Below are 22,178 nucleotides of genomic sequence, written 5' to 3'. Positions count from 1 at the left end.
TAGCAAATTAATTTTGCTATAAGAATGAATTTTTATAAAACAAGATATTTGAATCGTGGAGGCAAAATCGTCGAAAATATTCTTTCCCTTTTCCCTTCCCATCACCTGTTTGCTAATTAAGAAACAAACATTACCTTTTTTGAAACTTCAAAAATCTGTCATATTATGTAATACCAACAATATTTATTTGCAATAAACTACTGTACAAAGTTTAAACTAATAATTACACTATTTCATAACTATTTTATGAATAAAGCACTTATTTCCCGTGTACTAGTTCCAGAATAATAAAGTTTTATCATGTGATGGAAAGAGAAAAGGGAAAGAACATTTTCGACAATTTTGCCTCCACGATTCAAATATTTTGTTTTATAAAAATACCTTTTTATAACAAAATTAATTTGCTACAAAAAAGGTCCTATAAACTTTTTAGCTAAATCAATTAGGGAGACAGGAATTTCTATTTCTTTATTTTTGCATTGTAATTCCTATGGTGCGTAATGAGATGCAGCACCCGGTATAGATATACATATTTATTATTTTATTAAATATAATAGTAATTACCTAATTTTATATTAAAAAATATAAAATTTAATATTAAAAAATGAAGGAGAGATAAAAATAATCAAGGACATGTTTTTATTGAACTGACAGTTATTTACATAAGTATATTTTACATAACAAAAAGATTTTTTATATTTTACATAAAGATATGTATTTAAAAACATATATTTTAAATAAAAATTACATTTGTTTAAATTATGGTACCAAATTAAAACAGGATACTCGTATATTCCTTACTTTATAATACATAAATGATAAATGTTTTAAAATACTTAAAAAAAAATTATTTGGATGAAAAAGAATATTTTTGGTTAGATTTGACTGCCTGCAAGAGCCTTTTATTTTTAATAGCCATATTATAAAATTCTTTGCACTTTAAATTAAAATTAGTTTTAATCTGAAGCTCTGCTTCTACGTGATCAACCCGGAGTTTATTGCGGCTGTCGCTCCAGGCTGCATTACATAAAGAAAAAATTCTTTCAGAGTCAGCATTTGACCCGTATATGGAAAAAACAAATTGTATTATTTGTTAAAAAATTAGTAAGTTCCGGATTACCTATGAATATGTTATTCCATTTCTGGATAATATTAGTCTTCTCAGATAAAGTGCAAGCTTTGTCAAGGGTAGTTTTGACTATACAAAATTCTTCATACAGATTATCAAAATTTATGTCGATTGGTAAGTTGTTTACAACTTCCATAAGTAAATCAAAATTAAATGGAGTTTTTAAAGAAAAAATATTTAATTTTGAAAACAAATTATTTTCTGAAAATAAATATTTTGAATCTAGATAAGCAGCAATATTTTTATAAAATTCTAAACAGGATTCTCTTATTTGAGTTTGTTCATTTGGTGCAAAAGTTTTTAAAAGATTTGACGCTAGAAAGCCAAAGAAATTGTCATTTATTCGTTGACTAATTTTTTCTCTTAGAGATTTTAAAATATTGTAAACTTCGAAACAAAGTAAATCGGCTTTTTCAAGTTTTTGTTCTGTGTCAAAAACAATTTATTTATTTATTTATTAACGTTTACAAAAGTATTACATAGCATACCCATATAAACATATATATTCAGATACAAAACTATCTATAAATCAGTGAAAAATGTAGATGAGTTAATTAATTAAAGCCCCTATGAAATAATATTCTTTAACGGCCCCTTAAAAGATGTTATCCTAGAGTCAAAAAAGTTTATCTGTCCTGACAGACCATTAGCACTTCGAGCCATTCGTGTAATTGGCTCATTAGTGCCATAATTGGTATGGTGGAATGGGACTGAAAATATTTCTGATTGTCTATTCAATCTGGAAGGCACCCTAAGTTTAAAAAGACACAATAACTCGGGACAATCTATAGTAGTATTTAAAACCTTGCTTGCGAGTAATTTTCTTCGTGAGTCTAATGTGGGTAAGTTCAGGTTATCCCTAACCCACTGATAGTAATACTCCTGTCTCCTGTAACCACATCTAAAAGCAGCCACCCTTAAAAATTTATTTTGAGTTTTTTCAATCTGTTCAATGTAGCAGTTATATGACGGGGACCACACAATTGAGCCATACTCCAAGATGGGCCTAACAAGAGAGCAATAAAGTAATCTAAAAGTAAACTTAGTAAACAGAGACAAATTAGTTGTAGACCGTTGGATAAAACCCAGAATTTTCATTGCCTTTTGAAAGTCACCTGATTGATGTGACTTTCAAAAGACAACCTAGAGTCAATAAATATTCCTAAGTCAGAAACCTCTGTTTTGACACCAATTGCTACATTATTTATTTTATAAAGAAAAGCAATAGGGTTTCTTTGCTTAAAAAAAGGAATCTTATGGCACTTATTGATATTAAGGGACATTCTATTCAAGTGGCACCAATCAAAGAACAAATTGAGGTCTTTTTGCAGGAGCACAGCATCAGAAAGGGATGTGATAAGCCTAAATAGCTTCACATCATCAGCAGACATTAGCACACGACAATTTTCAAGTTTACAAACTAAATCAATCAAAAAGAGGCAAAACAAAATAGGGCCCGAGTAAGAGCCCTGTGGCACCCCAGATGGCACCAAATTAGCATCAGTAGATCTGCTTTTTATAAATCCAAATTGCTCAGAATTAAATAAAGATTTAAAACTCCAGGCAATCCTATGACTGACCAGGCAGTCAAGCAGCTTTGGCAACTCAGATTGGTTACACACAGCCCGATAATTGGAAATTTCATTTCTACTACCAGATTTAAAAATGGGTTTTAGAAAACTTCTTTTCCAGAGAGTGACTAATAGGCCCTAGGTTCTAATAGGCCGAAATATCTTTACATCATCTGCAAACATTAGTACCGAGCTATTCTTTATATTTTGAGGTAAATCTAATAGGAACAAATTGAACAGAAGGGGACCGCAGTGTGACCCTCGAGTCCTGGTGAAACAATTATAGGTCTAGACACTGAACTACCATATTTGACTCTCTGCATTCTATCAGTTAGAAAACTATTTAACCAATCAGCTACCCTACTGCTAATTCCCAAGGCCCTTAACTTTGCAACCAAGAAATTATGGTCCACTCTATCAAAGGCCTTGGAAAAGTCAATATAAACAGAGACGACTTGACACCCTTGCTCCATATTGCTTAAAATAAAATATAATAATTGGTACACAAAATGCAAGCGTCCAAAATTAACATTTGCATTATCAGCCAAATAGCATGATCTGTAGTTTAATAAAAGGCCAGCATGTTGAATTCTAGTTTTTAAGTTAGTGTAAATACCATTTGTACTCTCGTCGGGATCTTCGAAAAAATCAAGAAGAAATAATTTTACTCCTTCTGATGGAACATTATACCTTAAAAAAACTTATTTAAAAGTATACGTATAAGTAATTCCTTAAATGTACAATACCTTAAAAATATTGGGAAAAGCTTAGCGCTTCCATGATTAGAGGCATCTGTGGATATTCCAAAAAAAACTCCTTTGTTAAGCTCACATAATGGACTTTCTACTGAAAAAGGGGCCAGGACACTAAAAGCAATCATACTTGCTTTTGTTCTACCCTTAGAACATTGAAAGGCCTTTCAATGTTCTAAGGTTCTACCCAAACGAGTTTTTGTGGCAATATTGTAATCAGGATACATTCATTACTGCAAGCAATTGACTTGTACAATCTAATGAATTATAGGAATGAGCATGTTTAACAGTATGATATACATTTACCACTTACTGAGGACAGTATTTTTTCTTGTTGAGAATCCATAACTTCTCCTTCTCGTCCCAAAAATTATTGTAGTGTTTTAATTTGCTTTAACACAATTTCGTGTTTTTTATGCTCAGAGCCTTCCACGTGCCGCTTTATGTCACCTAGACCTCCATATATAAATGAAAAACACTTTTTAACAGTAACAGTACAGAATATTACGTTCGAATTAAGCGAAACGCGGCAGCCGGAGGGAGCCGTGGAAAAAAGGATTTGTAATATTTGCTTTTCTGAAATCCAGGACATTAGGCGTCCTTCCTCAGATCTTCGCAGGACGCCTACATTCCAGCCTCAAATCCAGGACATCCTGCGAAATCCAGGACATCTGGCAACCCTAAGATATCTATAAATATCAATTTTAAATCATAAAACCAATAGGTAATAACAAACTTAATGTAATAAAGCCTACACATAGAAACTAAAGAATCTTAATTATTAAAAGTCTACAGATCTGTATAGCAACTGCAGTGTTATTAAATCCAAATTTAACAAATGATTTTTTTTTTCAAAGATCCCAATTTTAAGTCATTGGCAGCATATTATCAAAGTATATAGATTTCAACTGTGTGTTAGACTGTGATATTATGGTACAATGACAAACCCTTATCAAATAGATCAAAAGGGGTTGAAGACCCTTATTTTATAGTGCTTACATAAAAGTTGGGTTGTTGCCTTGTCTGATAATTATGAACCTCTATTATTTATTTTTAAGAAATCCTGCAAATATGGAGATAAAAGTAAAGTGTAACTGAAATAATTTTCAGGTATAATCTGACTAATTAAACCCGAAAAAAAATATTTCCAAACGATCCAGACACTATTAATGAAATGAAAAAGTGATATAGAAAATACGGGGAAAAGTTGATATCTCATTTAGATATCCCTATCTTAGACCATTAATTAGAAGAGGCTCAGAATAAAGTGATATTTCTTAGGTATAATATGACTAACTAAACCCGAAAAACACTATTGCCAAACGATCCGGATATTATTAATAAAATGAAAAAATGAGATAGAAAATAGGGGGAAAAATTGAATTCTCATTTATATAACTCAGTCCCTTAATTAGAATATCTTATTTCTTCCTAAGTTAATTAAAACAAAAATTTGACAAATAGGAAGCTCCTGACTATATAAAAAATTACCATATATTTTTGTTGCCAAAACTTACCATAAACTCAAAGAAACACCCCCATACTGTAATAAATTTATTATTTTACATATTTGACAACAGTTCTATATAGTAAAGAGGTTTTAAGGTACTTTAAACAAGTCAGTACCACTTATTTGCTTTAACATTAATACACCTCAACAAGTTAAATTATTATCCAAAAACACATGAAATCTTATTCTTAATAAACATGAATGTCATGTTTATTATTGTTTCAAAGTTGCATTTGAATTGCTTACAGTAATTTTTGCATTGGTATTACCCTTAATTAACTTAAAAATTTAAAGTAAAAAAAACATAAACTGAAATAAACTTAAGAACACTTCTGGTGAAAACTTAAAAACTAAATAAATAACTACATTATACACTGCCATTTACAACACTGTTTGCTGTAGCTGAATCACTAACGAATCTTCAGTGTCTGAGTGAGAATCATTGGTGTACTCTGAACTGGATGAATAATCTGAGCTGTCTTCTGTTGACGAGTAATCTGTGTCATCGTCACTATCCGATTCATTCTCCCTTATAATCATTCTTGCTAACTGATTGTCTTTAACATATCCAGTTTCAATCTCTTTCAAATTTAATCCTAAGTCGTCCTTAGTTATCTTCACTTCAAGGACTTGGGAAACAAATGATTGCCATAAATTTGGATCCCATTTCATCATGTAAATGATGTAATCCTTCACAAAGAGGTTGTTCAGAATATACCTTCCACAGTCATCACAAAGAATATGATACATGTGAATCAGTACTTTGATAATATATTTTTCATTCATTTTTATAAGCTGTTTAACATCCTCAAACACTGTCTGGGACAAATCGAAATTCCTGTGCAGAGGATAAATGACACTTCTTCTGAATGCTGTGGTAAAAGCTTCTTTAGGTGTTTGATAAGCATCAAGCCAATTAAAGGTTGCTGCTAGTTTGGTAATAGTCCATCCTGACTCCACATTACCTTCATAATTTGTGATACGCTGATCATAGCAATAAGCAAACAAAATATCCACAAGGCCATTAAAGCAATAGTTAATTTGGTCCAAGGATAAATTATATTGTATATTAGGAAGATCTTTCAGAAAGTCTAATTCCTTATCAGTGTAGCAAAAAGGCTCATTGGCTACAAATGGACACTTTTGTGCAATAAGCTCACAAATCTCTTCATTTTCTATGAAATCAGCAAGATAATGTTCAACATTAAACTTCCCTTGCTCATACTGCAGCCTAAGCTTCCTCCTCTCTGATAACCCGACTTTGCAAGGATCAATGGCAAATACTTCATCAAATTCCGAACTTATATGGACAAAATCTTTATGAACTCTCAAGCCAAACCCAAAACCATATTCTAACAAGTCTACATTAGCAGGTTGCTCTGAAGCGACCTCCATAGAGTCTTGACCTTCTGAGAGAATTTCTATCGGCATAGATCCATCATTGTAAGAAGCTTCAACCGTTGGTGTAAGAAGTTTTGTAATCAGATCAAGGTCCTTGAAATATTCACCCTTGTTCTTCTTAGGACATCTATAAGAAAACTCACCGGAATCTGTGTCAAAGGTGCTGTGCAGTCTGTCATCATCCAAAATTTCGCCAGGTAAAGTTAATCTTAAATAATAAGGCTTGCAGACAAAGAGAAATGTGTTGCCGTCAATATCAACGTCCAATTCCCCTAAACTGCAGTAGGGTGCTCTTATATTGATGGTAACGAACTCGTCGTCCTGGGTCAGCTTAAATCTTGGGATTATCATGATGTTTTGTCATTCAATTTTAAAACCGGGAATGTAAAACTTTTAACAGTAATTCGTTGGTGATTAATATAATTATAACAAAACCTTTAAATAAATTAAATGCGAATGTTAGGTTAGAGCCACTTTGATTCTTCTTCTCAAAAGAAAAGGGGGGCCATGAACATTTGGTAAATTTTTTGACCAAGAGATGGCACTAAGCTCTTCAAATTAGTTATTGAAATTAAAGACTTAGAAGATATTCAGAATATGCTATATTAAATTACGTTTAGAACAAATAGACTAAGAAAAAAATATTAACAAAACAATTTATGACATAAATTTTTGAAATAATAAACTCACAAAAAAATCAGAAAATAAAAATATACAAGACAAATATATTTAAATATTGTTTGTCACTTTAGCCAAAAAATCTCAACTCCTTGGGACCCATCCAATCATTAAATAATCATCGGTTTGTGTTGCTTTATCACACTGCACCCTTAATCTCGGACCTCCATATAGGGTACTAACAGATTTGACTATTTCTAACGTAGCAACCCCGTTCCTTTCATGCCTATTGTATCTCTCCATTTGACCCATAGGAGGTGCACCAATTGACTGAAGGTCTCTTATTGGCCTACGACATTTAATATCAGTAAATTTAAAACGTTTTAGCCTAGGAGCGTCAGAATATTCCACGACGTCTTCGCTATCAGAGAGCTGCCTCTTGAAGGAAGTAGAGCTTGTGGTTGAAATGTTGCTGTCGTTACTGATGCTAGAGAATCCTCCAAGAACACTTTTCATTATTCGTGTCATTGAAGACCAAAGAGTTGATTCTGTCATTGAGCTTACAGAAACACTACTTGGTTGTTCTAGAGGCACTATTTCTTGGTAAGGTTCTGAAGACTCTCCAATAATTTTACTTGCCTCTTCATCACTGTAAGTGTTGGAAGATCCAGCTTCTAAGTCGAATCTTCTACAAGTGTTTGTGTGGGAATAACTACATTTTCCTTCCGGGGTTTTATAAGGAGTCTTCGCATTAAACACCCTCGTTGATATCTCTTCCACAATCTTTGTTTGTTTCATTTTTAGTACTCCATTGGACATTATAGGGGTAGAAGAGAAGTGACCAGGGATTTGGAATTTCATTTGAACGTTTGTTCTTTTTAATATAGGGGTAGGCATTACTATGCTCACTCTACGACCTGTAGGCTCAGGGGATTCTGAACTCCCTACTTTGGGAGCTGGTTCTGGACTGTTCATTTCCTTGACAGAAGCTTCTGATTTGTTGGGATCTTTATTCTCATCATGCTCCTCCTCAAATGAATCCAAATTATGTGCACTTAGCCATAAAGTATTGCATCCAGGGTTGGTTGTGTCAGTTGGAGTTAGTTCTGGTTTATTAGTTTCCACTTGTGGGGGTTTTACTTCTTGTGGACCTATTGGTACTGAAGAGGAATCATTGTTTGATTCACTCGTTTCTTCAGTCGTCTTGTATAGGTCTCCTTTTCTATTAAGTTTACCCGGTATTGCTGAAATTTAAGAATTATCAAAGAATATAGAGACATTGTTAATAAATGCTTACCAGGTGTAACTATATGATTGTTGTTTAATACTGGAGGTGATTCGTCTATTACCAATTTTTCAGTGCTATGTGATGTATTCTGTGATACACACTCTTCATTGCAACAGGACGGATTAGCTAAAAGAGCTGGTTTTAAATATACACATTTTTATAAGGACTGAAAATTGTCACCTATAGATATTAATGCATTTAATTTGCTATCATCAGTTTTATTTACTGTTTTTGGATCTTCATTGGCTTTTTCATCATGTGATGTTGGTGTTAGACAATTTGTATCATTGGCTATGTCATTTTGAGTTGGTATACCATCTGTAAATGAATCAGTGTCATTATGCCTAAAATGACCCCTTTAAGAAGTTATTACCTTTAAACTTGAATTTCTTATATAGATTCACATGGGAATAATCACATTTTCCTAGAGGAGTCTTAAAAGGAGTCTTCGGATAGGACTTTTTAATAGCTTCCTCTTCTAAAATTTAAAATAATAATAATAAAAAATGCAGTGCATTTCAGAAGATATAATAAGCATCTTACCAGGTGTACATATATGATTATTACTTAACAAATCAGGTGAGTCATCCCATTCTGATTTTTTAGAAGGGATGATATCAGATACATTTTCCATTCTGGAGGGTTTAGCTAAAAGAAACAGTGTTAAAAAGTTATATGTATAAGTCAGAAAATATTACCCGGAGTAAGTTCCATAGATATTTCATTATAACTATCAGTATCCTGAGGTTGAGTTTCCTTTTTTAATCCCTCATTGGTTTTATTCTCCAGTGAGGTCATGGTTTCCAAATTATTATATATGTATATTTTGGGATTGATTTTTATATTATTGGAAGGATGCACTGTAATACATTCATAGGGTTTATATATGTTTTTGAATTAAATTTAATCACTATTACCAGGGGTATATCCTTCAAGTTGTGCTTTATCGCTTTTTAAATTGTCTGGTAAATTTTCTTGGTTAGTTTTGGCACTATGAAACTGGTCAATTTCTGATTTGGCACTGTAAAATTGTTCTGTGGTTGTTCCTGTGACTAAAAAATACTTTAGCTGTTTTTTCAAAATAAATAGAATTTAATGAAACTCACCAGGTGTAAAAGGACTGTCAGTAAATTTTTGGAATGAACACTCCTTTCCCTCCTTCCTTTGGCTAAGCTGTTCCTTACTTCCTAAAAAATATTTAATGGCTAACAAGCATATATGTACAAACACTTTTCATTATATTTTGAATATAAAACCGTTAAGAGAATATTCAAATGATTAGATAAAAGTTGTGTCAGTTGTTTAACTTGACCTTTATGAACCATAAAAGATTATGAATTTTTTAAATAAAGAGAAAACTTACTATCTTTACTGAAAGTTTTATCCGAAGGAGTTTCACTGAAAGTTACCCTCCTCTTTGAAGAATTCTCCTCTTTCACTTTAAAGCAATCAGTTTTTTTGATAATGCTCTTCTTCAAAGAATTACCATCAGTACCTTTTAACTGTAGTACTGGTGTTACAGCCAAAACAGGCTCTTTACTTGTTTGTAATTTACTAGAATCTTGAGGCCTATGCATAGGGGTGCTGGTGGCCAAACTGAAAATATACTTCAATGACTCTTTATTTTCTAATTCAGACAAAATGGGACTGTCTTGGTCATCAGTGGTACTATTGAATTTTATAGGGGCCGGAGACTTAAAGGCTGTATGTGTTTGCATGCATTTCTGGTGCTTAAGAATATCATCCAAAGAACCAAATATTGTTTTGCAATAAAGGCAAACTACTGGGAGATGCGCTTTTTGTAAGTGTTTTAGGAATTCTTGATCCTGATTTTCAAATATGAATTGTCCGTAAATACATATGTCACAGTCTGGGTGAATTTGGTGAACGTTTCTTTCGTGTTTTATGCGGCACTTCTTGCAACAGAAGGTCTTTTCACATAATCGACAATTATTCTGAAATTGGAATATAATTTTGTTGCAAAAAGGAATTGGGAACAAATTAAAAAAAGCAAAATGTTTCAAAATACTGTATAAAATGGCATGTTTTCCTAAAATTCATTTAATTGTATTTAAATGCCGCCATTTTTTGTTTAAAAAAAATTATAACAGTAAACATTGCAACATTTTTGTGAAAATTCGAGAAGAGAATTTATCGTATGTTTTTGAAGGTGGTAGACAATGGTACAGTGAAAACATCTTGTCGGACTTGCATTGTCTTATTTATTTATTGGTTTTATTTATTTATTACAATAAATAAATAAGACAATGCAAGTCCGACAAGATGTTTTCAGAATTTATCGTGTTTATAACCTCAATTTTTTTTTAAATTCTATGTAGCACTTTAATAGTACGTTAAAGTAGAAAAATAAAACCGTATTTGTTCGCTAAATTAATTTTACATGCTCCTATAAAATACATTTTTTACCTCTTGAAATCCTCGCATAATTTTTAAGTTTCCCGGGAGTTCGGTGCGTTAACTTCACTTCATTAACCTCGCGCATAGCTCCAATATGGCACTACAACCACAACATCATTAGCCATTTTGCAATAATTTTCAGTAATATTAAAATTCGTATTTTTTACAGAAATAATTAAAAAACCGCAATCGAAAAGGTGGAAAACGCTTGCGAGTCCAATATATTCGGTAAACAACGCGGTGACAACTATCGAATAATTTAATCTTACTGAAAAATGCCAAGGCAAATTTTGTAAACATCTTCTTACAGTTTTTTTTTGCCAAATTACAAATATGTACTAATCTTTGATTTAAGTCCCCTTATCTACAACCAATAAACATGAGCGGTGCCGTTTATGGTGGAGGTAAATTTTAAAGCATGTTTTGTTGTTTGTTTATATGTACCTAACCTCTTAGAAGTTCCTTTAATAATGTAATTTTTGATCTGGTATGTATGAATAACGCCTTTGACTTGCATGATTTTAGATGAAGTAGGTGCACTAGTATTTGACATTGGTCACAATACTGTCCGAGCCGGATATGCAGGAGAAGACTGTCCAAAAGTAGACATCCCAACTACAATGGGGGTCTGGCTAGACTCGGAAGATGAGGTATCAGTACCTGTCACCCATTATAACATTGGACTATGTGCTATACATGTGTGGAGACCAGGTAAGCACTAGAAAAATCAACCGATCCATTATTTAATATGTTAACCTCCTTTTTCTCTAAACCAGAAATGGAACTAAGTTCATTCCTGAAGGATGGCATGGTAGAAAACTGGGATATGTTTGAGAATTTCCTGGATTACATCTATTTCTGTGCCCTAAAAGCAGTTCCAAGAGATCATCCCATCCTTCTCAGTGAACCACCATGGATCACTTCACCTAAACGGGAAGAAATGGCAGAACTCATGTTTGAAAAATATGGAGTGCCAGCAGCATATTTGGCAAAAAACGCTAGCCTAGCTGCATTTGCCAATGGAAGACCAACTTGTTTGGTTCTCGACAGTGGGGCTACCCACACCTCTGCTGTTCCAGTACATGATGGGTAAGCCAAAGGTTTGGATCATGACAACTGAAAACTGCCCATTTCTTTAATTAAAATACTAAAAAAAGAGTCTTCTGTTATAGTTATGTTCTCACACAAGCAGTGGCTAAATCTCCTGTAGGCGGGGATTATCTCAGTGAACAGTGCAGAATATATTTACAAGAAAGAGGTATTGAGTTGGTACCTCCCAGTTTTGTAGCATCAAAGGAGGTGGGGAGGCCTGAAGAACCACCTAACTGGCAGAGGCGAGATGTGCCTTATAATTTGACAGATTCTTGGTTTGCCTACATGATTAAGGTATTTATTATCTCTATTTTTTTTTATAATTTTTGCACCGTTTTATTTTATGGTTCAGTAATAAGTTAATTTAGGCTGTTATTAATTTTTTTTTGCTGTGGAAAGCATTTATTAATCCCAAGAAGAATATACAAAATAAACTTATACTAGGAATCATGTCTATATGCAAATAAAAAAATAATTATTCATATATATAGTAACTATGATTTAACAATACATTTATTGTATTACACATATAGATATATATGTATGACTTTTATTATATATCTATAAAATTGGAACTACATATAGTAAGCAGCTTAAGTATTTTCCTGATCTACAAAAACATTAATATTAGTACATTTGACACTGAAAAAGAAAAATTCTTATATTATATAAAAGTAATACAATCGACTAATGTATTAGGTACTTAAAATTAATGATTTTCATTTGCTTCTAAACATATTATTTTTTTTTCTTTAATGGAAAATGTTAAGGCATTGTATAATTGAATTCCTCTGTGAGAAATTGATTTAAGTCCCATACATATATTGTATTGAGGTAAATATAAGTGATTTCATAGTTTTGTAAACTGTCAACATGATGTTGATGGTTGCAGACCATTAAAAGTCCCGAAAGAAATATCTAATAGTGTTAAAATGTTACTCACTAAGACTAATGCATTTTCAGCCAGTTATTGCTATTGATCTTAAGAATTAAAAAGGGACAGTCACCAATGAGTAAGGTGAACTTCAACTGTGAAGTGCTCTTAATAGCATTGTTTCTATTGGCTCAGTTCCATTATTATTTGAATATACTATATATTTTAGGAAGTAATGCAAGACTTTCAAGCAACCATCCTGCAAGTCTCAGACAGTTCCTATGATGAGGAAATAGTAAAAACCATGCCTACAACCCATTACGAATTTTCTAATGGGTACCACAGAGATTTTGGAATTGAAAGATTTAAAATTCCAGAACCTTTGTTCAACCCTACAAATGGACAACCAATTTTGGGTGTAGGCTCTTTGGTAACAACCAGTGCTGGGATGTGCGATATGGATATAAGACCTGTAAGTTAATGTTTTCTATCAAAATTTCTAAATAATGATTTTATTATATTTCAGTCCATGTATGGCAACGTAGTTATAACTGGAGGGAACTCTTGCCTTCAAGGGTTTACTGAACGATTGAACCGCGATTTAGCCGCCAAAACCCCTCCGGTAAGTTCTTTAAAGTAAATTAATTTAAAAATTATGCACCACAGTATTTTTCCTTCCAGAGTATGCGTCTTAAAGTGATCAGCGCACCAGGAGTTAGCGAAAGACGTTTCGGTGCTTGGACTGGAGGTTCCATATTGGGCTCACTGGGTTCCTTCCAACAAATGTGGGTCTCCAAGCAGGAATATGAGGAAGGTGGAAAAGCGATTGTTCACACAAAATGCTTTTAGTTCTTCTAGTTTGCATTTTTGACAATAATTTCCATCTTGTATTATACCAGTTTTAATTTTTTTTTTAGTTTAGCTGGTGAGAAAAGAGGAAATTACTTAGGATTAAGGTAGTTTTTAATATTTGGAAATTTGAGACTGATGAGAATTCGAATGAGGTTATTTTACTTTTTGATTAAACTTTTTCATTTATTTCAATCTGACGTGCCATTTAGAGCAACTTCAAGTATTTTAAATACCGTTTATTATTATTTAGGTAGTAGTAGATGTTTAGTGAAGCCAATTTTCATGAAATATCAAACATATTAATGAATTTTTAAGGTGATAATTAAATTACACAACATTTAATTCTGATGTATTAAACATGCGTCTTTTGTGCAATCATATTTTACCAGTATTACCCCCACCATACAGAGCAACTGCTATGGTCAATGTTAAACTAGTGTTTAAAGTAGTACTAGTCATGTGAGGTTGTCCTCCCTAAAACAACTATTCTTGATCTCAAAATTATTTTTAGAAAATTCGTTTTGTTTGTGATAATGACCAGTCTGCCATACTTTTATTTTAAGTAATTTTATTTATAACATGGTTCCTGTGTTCCCAAACACTCTTGATGTATTTCTAAGCAATTTTATCATTCTGAATGTGCCAATAAATAAAATTATAATAAAGAAAAAAGATTTTTATTAGTACGAAAGTGACCCTAGAACCAAAAGTAATTTAAGATATTTTTGATTTATTTATTTTTACTCTCGACGCAATTTAAAAGAATTAAAGTACAACATAGTACAGACATATACATAATAAATAAAATAATAACTATGGAAATGAATAAAATTACAGCAAAGAATATAAAAACGGAACCTTACAGAGAATTTCAGTTCCTTACGTTTCAATTTAATTGAATATATAGTTCTACGAAGGTATGTATTAAATGTTTATTATTATTTGTTTGACAACCATCGCCTATGATCGAAACTATAGTTTCAGTGAAAATTCGGCATTTTTCGACTTCGTTTTTGAGACCAAAAATGGGCTCTAAAAATGCGAGATCTCGGCTAATATGGGAGCTACGACCTTGTGGATGGTCTCGTTGAATTCAAAACGGTTAAACTAAGACAAAACTGTTGAAGTTTTCGCGATAGTGTCTATAGAAGCCGAGATATGGACCTCCAAAGTTTGGGATTTTTCATTTTTAGGGTATCGAATTTTTCACCAAAAATTTACTTTTTTCGAATTTGAACTAACTATACCAGCGGCTTGATCCCATCACCTACAACACGAAAACACCGGGTTATAATGAGTTTCGAGAAAAACTAAGGGAGTTATAGCACTTTGAAAATGCGAAAAATCGATTTTCTTTAAACCCGAAAATAGCTATAGAAACCCCTATCAGCGGCTTATTCCCATCACCTACATTACGAAAACACCGGGTTATAACGGAATTTGACCAGAACAAGTGGAATTATAGCACTTTGAAAAATCGGAAAAAAGTCAGTTTTCGACCCCGTTTTTGAGCCCAAAAATGGGCTACAAAAATGCGAGATCTCAGCTAATATGGGAGCTACGACCTTGCGGATGGTCTCGTTGGATTCAGAAGGACGAAACTAAGTCAAAACCGTTGGAATTTTCCAAATAGGACCCATAGAAGCCGAGATATGGACCTCCAAAGTTAGGGATTTTTCATTTTAAGGGTATACCCCCCCGTATCGAATTTTTCACCAAAAATTGATTTTTTTCGAATTTGAACTAACTATACCAGCGGCTTGTTCCCATCACCTACAACACGAAAACACCGGGTTATAATGAGTTTCGAGAAAAACTAAGGGAGTTATAGCACTTTGAAAATGCGAAAAATCGATTTTCTTTAAACCCGAAAATAGCTATAGAAACCCCTATCAGCGGCTTATTCCCATCACCTACATTACGAAAACACCGGGTTATAACGGAATTTGACCAGAACAAGTGGAATTATAGCACTTTGAAAAATCGGAAAAAAGTCAGTTTTCGACCCCGTTTTTGAGCCCAAAAATGGGCTACAAAAATGCGAGATCTCAGCTAATATGGGAGCTACGACCTTGCGGATGGTCTCGTTGGATTCAGAAGGACGAAACTAAGTCAAAACCGTTGGAATTTTCCAAATAGGACCCATAGAAGCCGAGATATGGACCTCCAAAGTTAGGGATTTTTCATTTTAAGGGTATACCCCCCCGTATCGAATTTTTCACCAAAAATTGATTTTTTTCGAATTTGAACTAACTATACCAGCGGCTTGTTCCCATCACCTACAACACGAAAACACCGGGTTATAACGGAATTCGACCAGAACAAGTGGAATTATAGCACTTTGAAAAATCGGAAAAAAGTCAGTTTTCGACCCCGTTTTTGAGCCCAAAAATGGGCTACAAAAATGCGAGATCTCAGCTAATATGGGAGCTACGACCTTGCGGATGGTCTCGTTGGATTCAGAAGGACGAAACTAAGTCAAAACCGTTGGAATTTTCCAAATAGGACCCATAGAAGCCGAGATATGGACCTCCAAAGTTAGGGATTTTTCATTTTAAGGGTATACCCCCCCGTATCGAATTTTTCACCAAAAATTGATTTTTTTCGAATTTGAACTAACTATACCAGCGGCTTGTTCTTATCACCTACAACACGAAAACACCGGGTTATAATGAGTTTCGAGAAAAACTAAGGGAGTTATAGCACTTTGAAAATGCGAAAAATCGATTTTCTTTAAACCCGAAAATAGCTATAGAAACCCCTATCAGCGGCTTATTCCCATCACCTACATTACGAAAACACCGGGTTATAACGGAATTTGACCAGAACAAGTGGAATTATAGCACTTTGAAAAATCGGAAAAAAGTCAGTTTTCGACCCCGTTTTTGAGTCCAAAAATGGGCTACAAAAATGCGAGATCTCAGCTAATATGGGACCTACGACCTTGCGGATGGTCTCGTTGGATTCAGAAGGATGAAACTAAGTCAAAACCGTTGGAATTTTCCAAATAGGACACATAGAAGCCGGGATATGGACCTCCAAAGTTAGGGATTTTTCATTTTAAGGGTATACCCCCCCGTATCGAATTTTTCACCAAAAATTGATTTTTTTCGAATTTGAACTAACTATACCAGCGGCTTGTTCCCATCACCTACAACACGAAAACACCGGGTTATAATGAGTTTCGAGAAAAACTAAGGGAGTTATAGCACTTTGAAAATGCGAAAAATCGATTTTCTTTAAACCCGAAAATAGCTATAGAAACCCCTATCAGCGGCTTATTCCCATCGCCTACATTACGAAAACACCGGGTTATAACGGAATTTGACCAGAACAAGTGGAATTATAGCACTTTGAAAAATCGGAAAAAAGTCAGTTTTCGACCCCGTTTTTGAGCCCAAAAATGGGCTACAAAAATGCGAGATCTCAGCTAATATGGGAGCTACGACCTTGCGGATGGTCTCGTTGGATTCAGAAGGACGAAACTAAGTCAAAACCGTTGGAATTTTCCAAATAGGACCCATAGAAGCCGAGATATGGACCTCCAAAGTTAGGGATTTTTCATTTTAAGGGTATACCCCCCCGTATCGAATTTTTCACCAAAAATTGATTTTTTTCGAATTTGAACTAACTATACCAGCGGCTTGTTCTTATCACCTACAACACGAAAACACCGGGTTATAATGAGTTTCGAGAAAAACTAAGGGAGTTATAGCACTTTGAAAATGCGAAAAATCGATTTTCTTTAAACCCGAAAATAGCTATAGAAACCCCTATCAGCGGCTTATTCCCATCACCTACATTACGAAAACACCGGGTTATAACGGAATTTGACCAGAACAAGTGGAATTATAGCACTTTGAAAAATCGGAAAAAAGTCAGTTTTCGACCCCGTTTTTGAGTCCAAAAATGGGCTACAAAAATGCGAGATCTCAGCTAATATGGGACCTACGACCTTGCGGATGGTCTCGTTGGATTCAGAAGGATGAAACTAAGTCAAAACCGTTGGAATTTTCCAAATAGGACACATAGAAGCCGGGATATGGACCTCCAAAGTTAGGGATTTTTCATTTTAAGGGTATACCCCCCCGTATCGAATTTTTCACCAAAAATTGATTTTTTTCGAATTTGAACTAACTATACCAGCGGCTTGTTCCCATCACCTACAACACGAAAACACCGGGTTATAATGAGTTTCGAGAAAAACTAAGGGAGTTATAGCACTTTGAAAATGCGAAAAATCGATTTTCTTTAAACCCGAAAATAGCTATAGAAACCCCTATCAGCGGCTTATTCCCATCGCCTACATTACGAAAACACCGGGTTATAACGGAATTTGACCAGAACAAGTGGAATTATAGCACTTTGAAAAATCGGAAAAAAGTCAGTTTTCGACCCCGTTTTTGAGCCCAAAAATGGGCTACAAAAATGCGAGATCTCAGCTAATATGGGAGCTACGACCTTGCGGATGGTCTCGTTGGATTCAGAAGGACGAAACTAAGTCAAAACCGTTGGAATTTTCCAAATAGGACCCATAGAAGCCGAGATATGGACCTCCAAAGTTAGGGATTTTTCATTTTAAGGGTATACCCCCCCGTATCGAATTTTTCACCAAAAATTGATTTTTTTCGAATTTGAACTAACTATACCAGCGGCTTGTTCTTATCACCTACAACACGAAAACACCGGGTTATAATGAGTTTCGAGAAAAACTAAGGGAGTTATAGCACTTTGAAAATGCGAAAAATCGATTTTCTTTAAACCCGAAAATAGCTATAGAAACCCCTATCAGCGGCTTATTCCCATCACCTACATTACGAAAACACCGGGTTATAACGGAATTTGACCAGAACAAGTGGAATTATAGCACTTTGAAAAATCGGAAAAAAGTCAGTTTTCGACCCCGTTTTTGAGCCCAAAAATGGGCTACAAAAATGCGAGATCTCAGCTAATATGGGAGCTACGAATTTGCGGATGGTCTCGTTGGATTCAGAAGGGCGAAACTAAGTCAAAACCGTTGGAATTTTCCCGATAGCTCTTATAGAAGCCGAGATATCGGCCTTCAAAGTTTGGGTTTTTTCATTTTTCGGGTACACCCCCCCGTTTGGATTTTTTTTCAGGAAAATTTTTTTTTTTCGAATTCGAACTAACTATACCAGCGGATTGTTCTCATCAAGTAGATCGCAAGGGTAGATGAGAAGAAATAGGGGCTATGCAACAATGCAACGCAATATTAAATAAAACCCTTAAAATTTTCTATATTTATTTTTATTTTAGTAAGCTTTGAATTTGTCAATTTAATTTTAGCCACTTGAAAATTGTTTACTTTTTTAATCTTTTTTTTAATAAAATTGGGTATTACGAATAAATAGTTTAAATATAATTGAACATTACAATAGGCTCCGTTATTTTTTAATCAGGTACTGTCCCACCTAATTTATCATTTCCTAAACCGTGATATAAACAAATTTGAAAAATAAGTAGTTGGCTACCAGTGTATATTCGACCATAATTCTTGTTCGTTCAGAATTCAAGTATTTTTTTAAATTTAAATGAAAATTCCAGGGATGTTTTGCAATTTTTTAAATGAACTACAAATTAATGACATTTCTTAATATTTCATAGAATTCCAATTGAAATTTATCAAAGTGTGGCTCTAACATAATTATTTACTAATACTATGAAATTCGTTCAGTTTCTAAATTGTCCTAAAGTTTCATAAAGTTAAAAAATTCCATGCATTTCCAACAATGTTTTCACGAGAAAAACTATGAAAATTCTTTTGTTAGTTTTCTAAGGAAATTTCTTAATACTTTCAATGAATTCTATGCGAATTCAACAAAAATTCGATGTTTGCATAATTTTTTACTAATAACCTTAAAATTTCAATGTTTTTTCTTTTAATTTGTGTGGAACCTATCTATAACTACGAATTCGTGCACAATTTCTAACAAAGAAATTATTTAATTTCCAAGGATGATTTATAATTTCTTAAATTGATTATAAAATATTCATAAAATATTATTATGTTTTCTTAAATTCCTCAAAATGTCCAACAACTTCTATAATATATTAAAAAAAAAGTCCATATTTTTCGGAAAATTAAATAAAATCTTATTAATTCAGGCATTTGCCGTATATTTTTTTCACAGAAAAAAAGACAAAAAAATACCTACGATAAAGGATAAAAGCTGATTTTCTACTTGCTTGGGTTTCCAAATATCCAAAATTATATCCAGTGACCAAATATTTAAAATTACCAAAACCAATATATGTGAAAGAAATTAATACAAGCTGATAAAAAATGAAAATCTATGTTTTCCAGAATATCGACATATTTTTTTATATATTTGACGTATTTTTTGCAGGGATTTAAGCCCAAGCAACACATCATAAATTATTATCGTTAGATATATATTTATTTTTTTTTTTAAGTAATTAATGATTAAGAAAACGCATTTGCTTTTTAAAATGTTATTTCCTAAAGCCTATAATAGCTTTACAAACCTTTTAATTCAAGATATTATTTATATAGCCTCTGTACTAATAAATAAACTATAATTAAATCCAACTAACTTAAACCTGTCCGTAAAAGTAAATCACAAAGACACCGTATTTCTCCTACTACAACGCAAAAGTCCCCGCGAATAAAACAAACAAAACCGTCCGTCCAAATACGCACTAAACACACACAAAGTTACTATTTACATTAAATAACTAAATAAAATCACATATCGCACATACATTCCAGGCGAGTGACTCGTCATCATCAAGCAAAAATCTTAAACCTACATAATTATATCTGGAACAATAATTTGAAATAATAATGCTAATAGATTGGCGAAGGCGTATATTTCAACGCGACAAAACCGCATCTAAGATGCTATTTAAAATAATCATAAACGAGTTGGCGAAAGTGCCGGGCATATTTTAAATATTTCGATTATTTCAAATTGGCTCGGACCCCCGTTTAAGGATTTGCCGAGAATTATTTGCTCTAAACCGTGAAACCGGCGATAACGTTGCCAATAGAACCGCATTCTTCAATAATCCAATTATTTTTCACGGTATTTCTAGTGGGTTTTTAATAGTTTTATATTAAATGAGTGTATGATGCGGCAACGTTGTATTTCGCCGCTTAGTGTGTATGAGAGTTTATTATACAGGATGATTGACGACCAATGGTACGTTAGCTGTATATGGAAAACGGAACGTAGGATTTTTCTGAAAACTTGGTAACTATAGTAACAGACAATACTCTATAAGTATAAAATATTTTCAGCACTGCAGCGTTGCCGCTTATATAGAAAAATGGCAACACTTTTGGTTTTTTAAATGGAACATCCTAAATAATTTCGATATTTTGATTCCCTGCTTCATTTTGAGTCTTTTTTATTTATACTTTCTTATACGTATCTTCAGCGGTTTTCAAGAAAAAAAATAATTTTGCGTCTTTTTTGGTTAAAAACCAAGGTATAACAAATTGTTTGCTTTTTAAAAATTTAAGTCCCTAAAACGCTCAAATTTTAAATATTACTTTAAAAAACCATCTCAATCACGAAAATACCGGGTTATAAGGGAATCCGAGCAGAACTAAGAAATCGAGTATTTTTTCGACCTCGTTTTTGAGACCAAAAATGGGCATCAAAAATGCCATATCTCAGCTACTAGAAGAGCTACGACTTTGCGGATGGTCTTGTTGGATTCAGAACGACGAAACTAAGACAAAACCGTTGGAATTTTCCCGATAGCTCCTATAAAAGCCGAGATATCGGCCTTCAAAGTTTGGTTTTTTTCATTTTGCGGGTATACCCCCCCGTTTGGATTTTTTTCAGAATTTTTTTTTTTCGAATTCGAACTAACTATACCAGCGGATTGTTCTCATCAAGTAGATCACGAAAATACTGGGTTATAACAGGATTCGACCAGAACAAGTGGAATTATAGCACTTTGAAAATTCGGAAAAAAGTCAATTTTCGACCCCGTCTTTGAGCCCAAAAATGGGTCCTAAAAATGCGAGATCTCAGCTACTATGGGAGCTACGACCTTGCGGATGGTCTCGTTGGATTCAGAAGGACGAAACTAAGTCAAAACCGTTGGAATTTTCCCGATAGGACCCATAGAAGCCGAGATATGGACCTCCAAATATAGGGATTTTTCATTTTTAGGGTATACCCCCCCGTATCGAATTTTTCACCAAAAATTGATTTTTTTCGAATTAGAACTAACTATACCAGCGGCTTGTTTCCATCACCTACAACACGAATAGACCGGGTTATAACGGAATTCGACCAGAACAAGTGGAATTATAGCACTTTGAAAATTCGGAAAAAAGTCAATTTTCGACCCCGTTTTTGAGCCCAAAAATGGGTCCTAAAAATGCGAGATCTCAGCTACTATGGGAGCTACGACCTTGCGGATGGTCTCGTTGGAATCAGAAGGACGAAACTAAGTCAAAACCGTTGGAATTTTCCCGATAGTGCCTATAGAAGCCGAGATATGGACCTCCAAAGTTTGGGATTTTTCATTTTTAGGGTATACCCCCCGTATCGAATTTTTCACTAAAAATTGATTTTTTTCGAATTTGAACTAACTATACCAGCGGCTTGATCCCATCACCTACAACACGAAAACACCGGGTTATAATGAGTTTCGAGAAAAACTAAGGGAGTT

The 22,178-nt window shown here is 33.6% G+C and overlaps 3 protein-coding genes across 6 annotated transcripts; 1 reads left to right on the top strand and 2 right to left on the bottom strand.

The window, feature by feature from the left end:
• Positions 1-4,993: 4,993 nt before the first annotated feature.
• Positions 4,994-6,836, bottom strand: LOC126748569 (protein SHQ1 homolog). The gene has a single exon (XM_050457895.1). It carries the CDS (start codon positions 6,712-6,714, stop codon positions 5,344-5,346), a length of 1,371 nt encoding a protein of 456 aa, XP_050313852.1. The 5' UTR covers positions 6,715-6,836; the 3' UTR covers positions 4,994-5,343.
• Positions 6,837-6,948: 112 nt separating this feature from the next.
• LOC126748739 (uncharacterized) lies at positions 6,949-20,229 on the bottom strand. 3 transcript variants are annotated; one of them, XM_050458155.1, is made up of 11 exons: positions 20,013-20,229; positions 10,697-10,787; positions 9,633-10,224; positions 9,376-9,456; positions 9,187-9,321; positions 8,968-9,129; positions 8,813-8,917; positions 8,643-8,747; positions 8,450-8,587; positions 8,279-8,395; positions 6,949-8,225 (listed from the first exon to the last, which is right to left on the bottom strand). In XM_050458155.1, exons 2-11 carry the CDS (start codon positions 10,712-10,714, stop codon positions 7,126-7,128), a joined length of 2,553 nt encoding a protein of 850 aa, XP_050314112.1. In that variant the 5' UTR covers positions 10,715-10,787; positions 20,013-20,229; the 3' UTR covers positions 6,949-7,125. The 3 variants fall into 3 exon arrangements, with proteins under 3 accessions (XP_050314112.1, XP_050314114.1, XP_050314113.1); XM_050458157.1 differs by lacking the exon at positions 10,697-10,787 and having other exon boundaries at positions 9,633-9,865; positions 20,013-20,227; XM_050458156.1 differs by lacking the exon at positions 20,013-20,229 and having other exon boundaries at positions 9,633-9,865; positions 10,697-11,053.
• LOC126748740 (actin-like protein 6B) lies at positions 10,945-14,177 on the top strand. 2 transcript variants are annotated; one of them, XM_050458158.1, is made up of 7 exons: positions 10,945-11,091; positions 11,213-11,398; positions 11,464-11,776; positions 11,860-12,073; positions 12,883-13,125; positions 13,180-13,275; positions 13,335-14,177. In XM_050458158.1, exons 1-7 carry the CDS (start codon positions 11,067-11,069, stop codon positions 13,500-13,502), a joined length of 1,245 nt encoding a protein of 414 aa, XP_050314115.1. In that variant the 5' UTR covers positions 10,945-11,066; the 3' UTR covers positions 13,503-14,177. The 2 variants fall into 2 exon arrangements, with proteins under 2 accessions (XP_050314115.1, XP_050314116.1); XM_050458159.1 differs by having other exon boundaries at positions 11,016-11,159.
• Positions 20,230-22,178: the final 1,949 nt, after the last annotated feature.

This window comes from Anthonomus grandis, chromosome 22 (assembly GCF_022605725.1).
Source record: "Anthonomus grandis grandis chromosome 22, icAntGran1.3, whole genome shotgun sequence".
Classification (NCBI taxonomy): Eukaryota; Metazoa; Arthropoda; class Insecta; order Coleoptera; family Curculionidae; genus Anthonomus; species Anthonomus grandis.
Note: the sequence above shows the minus strand (reverse complement) of the source record. Positions and strands in the feature narration are given on the sequence as shown.

Coding starts and splice junctions, on each gene's coding strand:
- LOC126748569 (XM_050457895.1), bottom strand. CDS start 6,714: ATGATAATCCCAAGATTTAAGCTGACCCAGGACGACGAGTTCGTTACC.
- LOC126748739 (XM_050458155.1), bottom strand. Junction 8,588..8,642: donor TAAGAAATTCAAGTTTAAAG/GTAATAACTTCT, acceptor ATTCATTTACAG/ATGGTATACCAACTCAAAAT. Junction 8,226..8,278: donor CAATCATATAGTTACACCTG/GTAAGCATTTAT, acceptor CTTAAATTTCAG/CAATACCGGGTAAACTTAAT.
- LOC126748740 (XM_050458158.1), top strand. CDS start 11,067: ATGAGCGGTGCCGTTTATGGTGGAG. Junction 11,777..11,859: donor GCTGTTCCAGTACATGATGG/GTAAGCCAAAGG, acceptor CTTCTGTTATAG/TTATGTTCTCACACAAGCAG. Junction 13,276..13,334: donor TAGCCGCCAAAACCCCTCCG/GTAAGTTCTTTA, acceptor TTTTCCTTCCAG/AGTATGCGTCTTAAAGTGAT.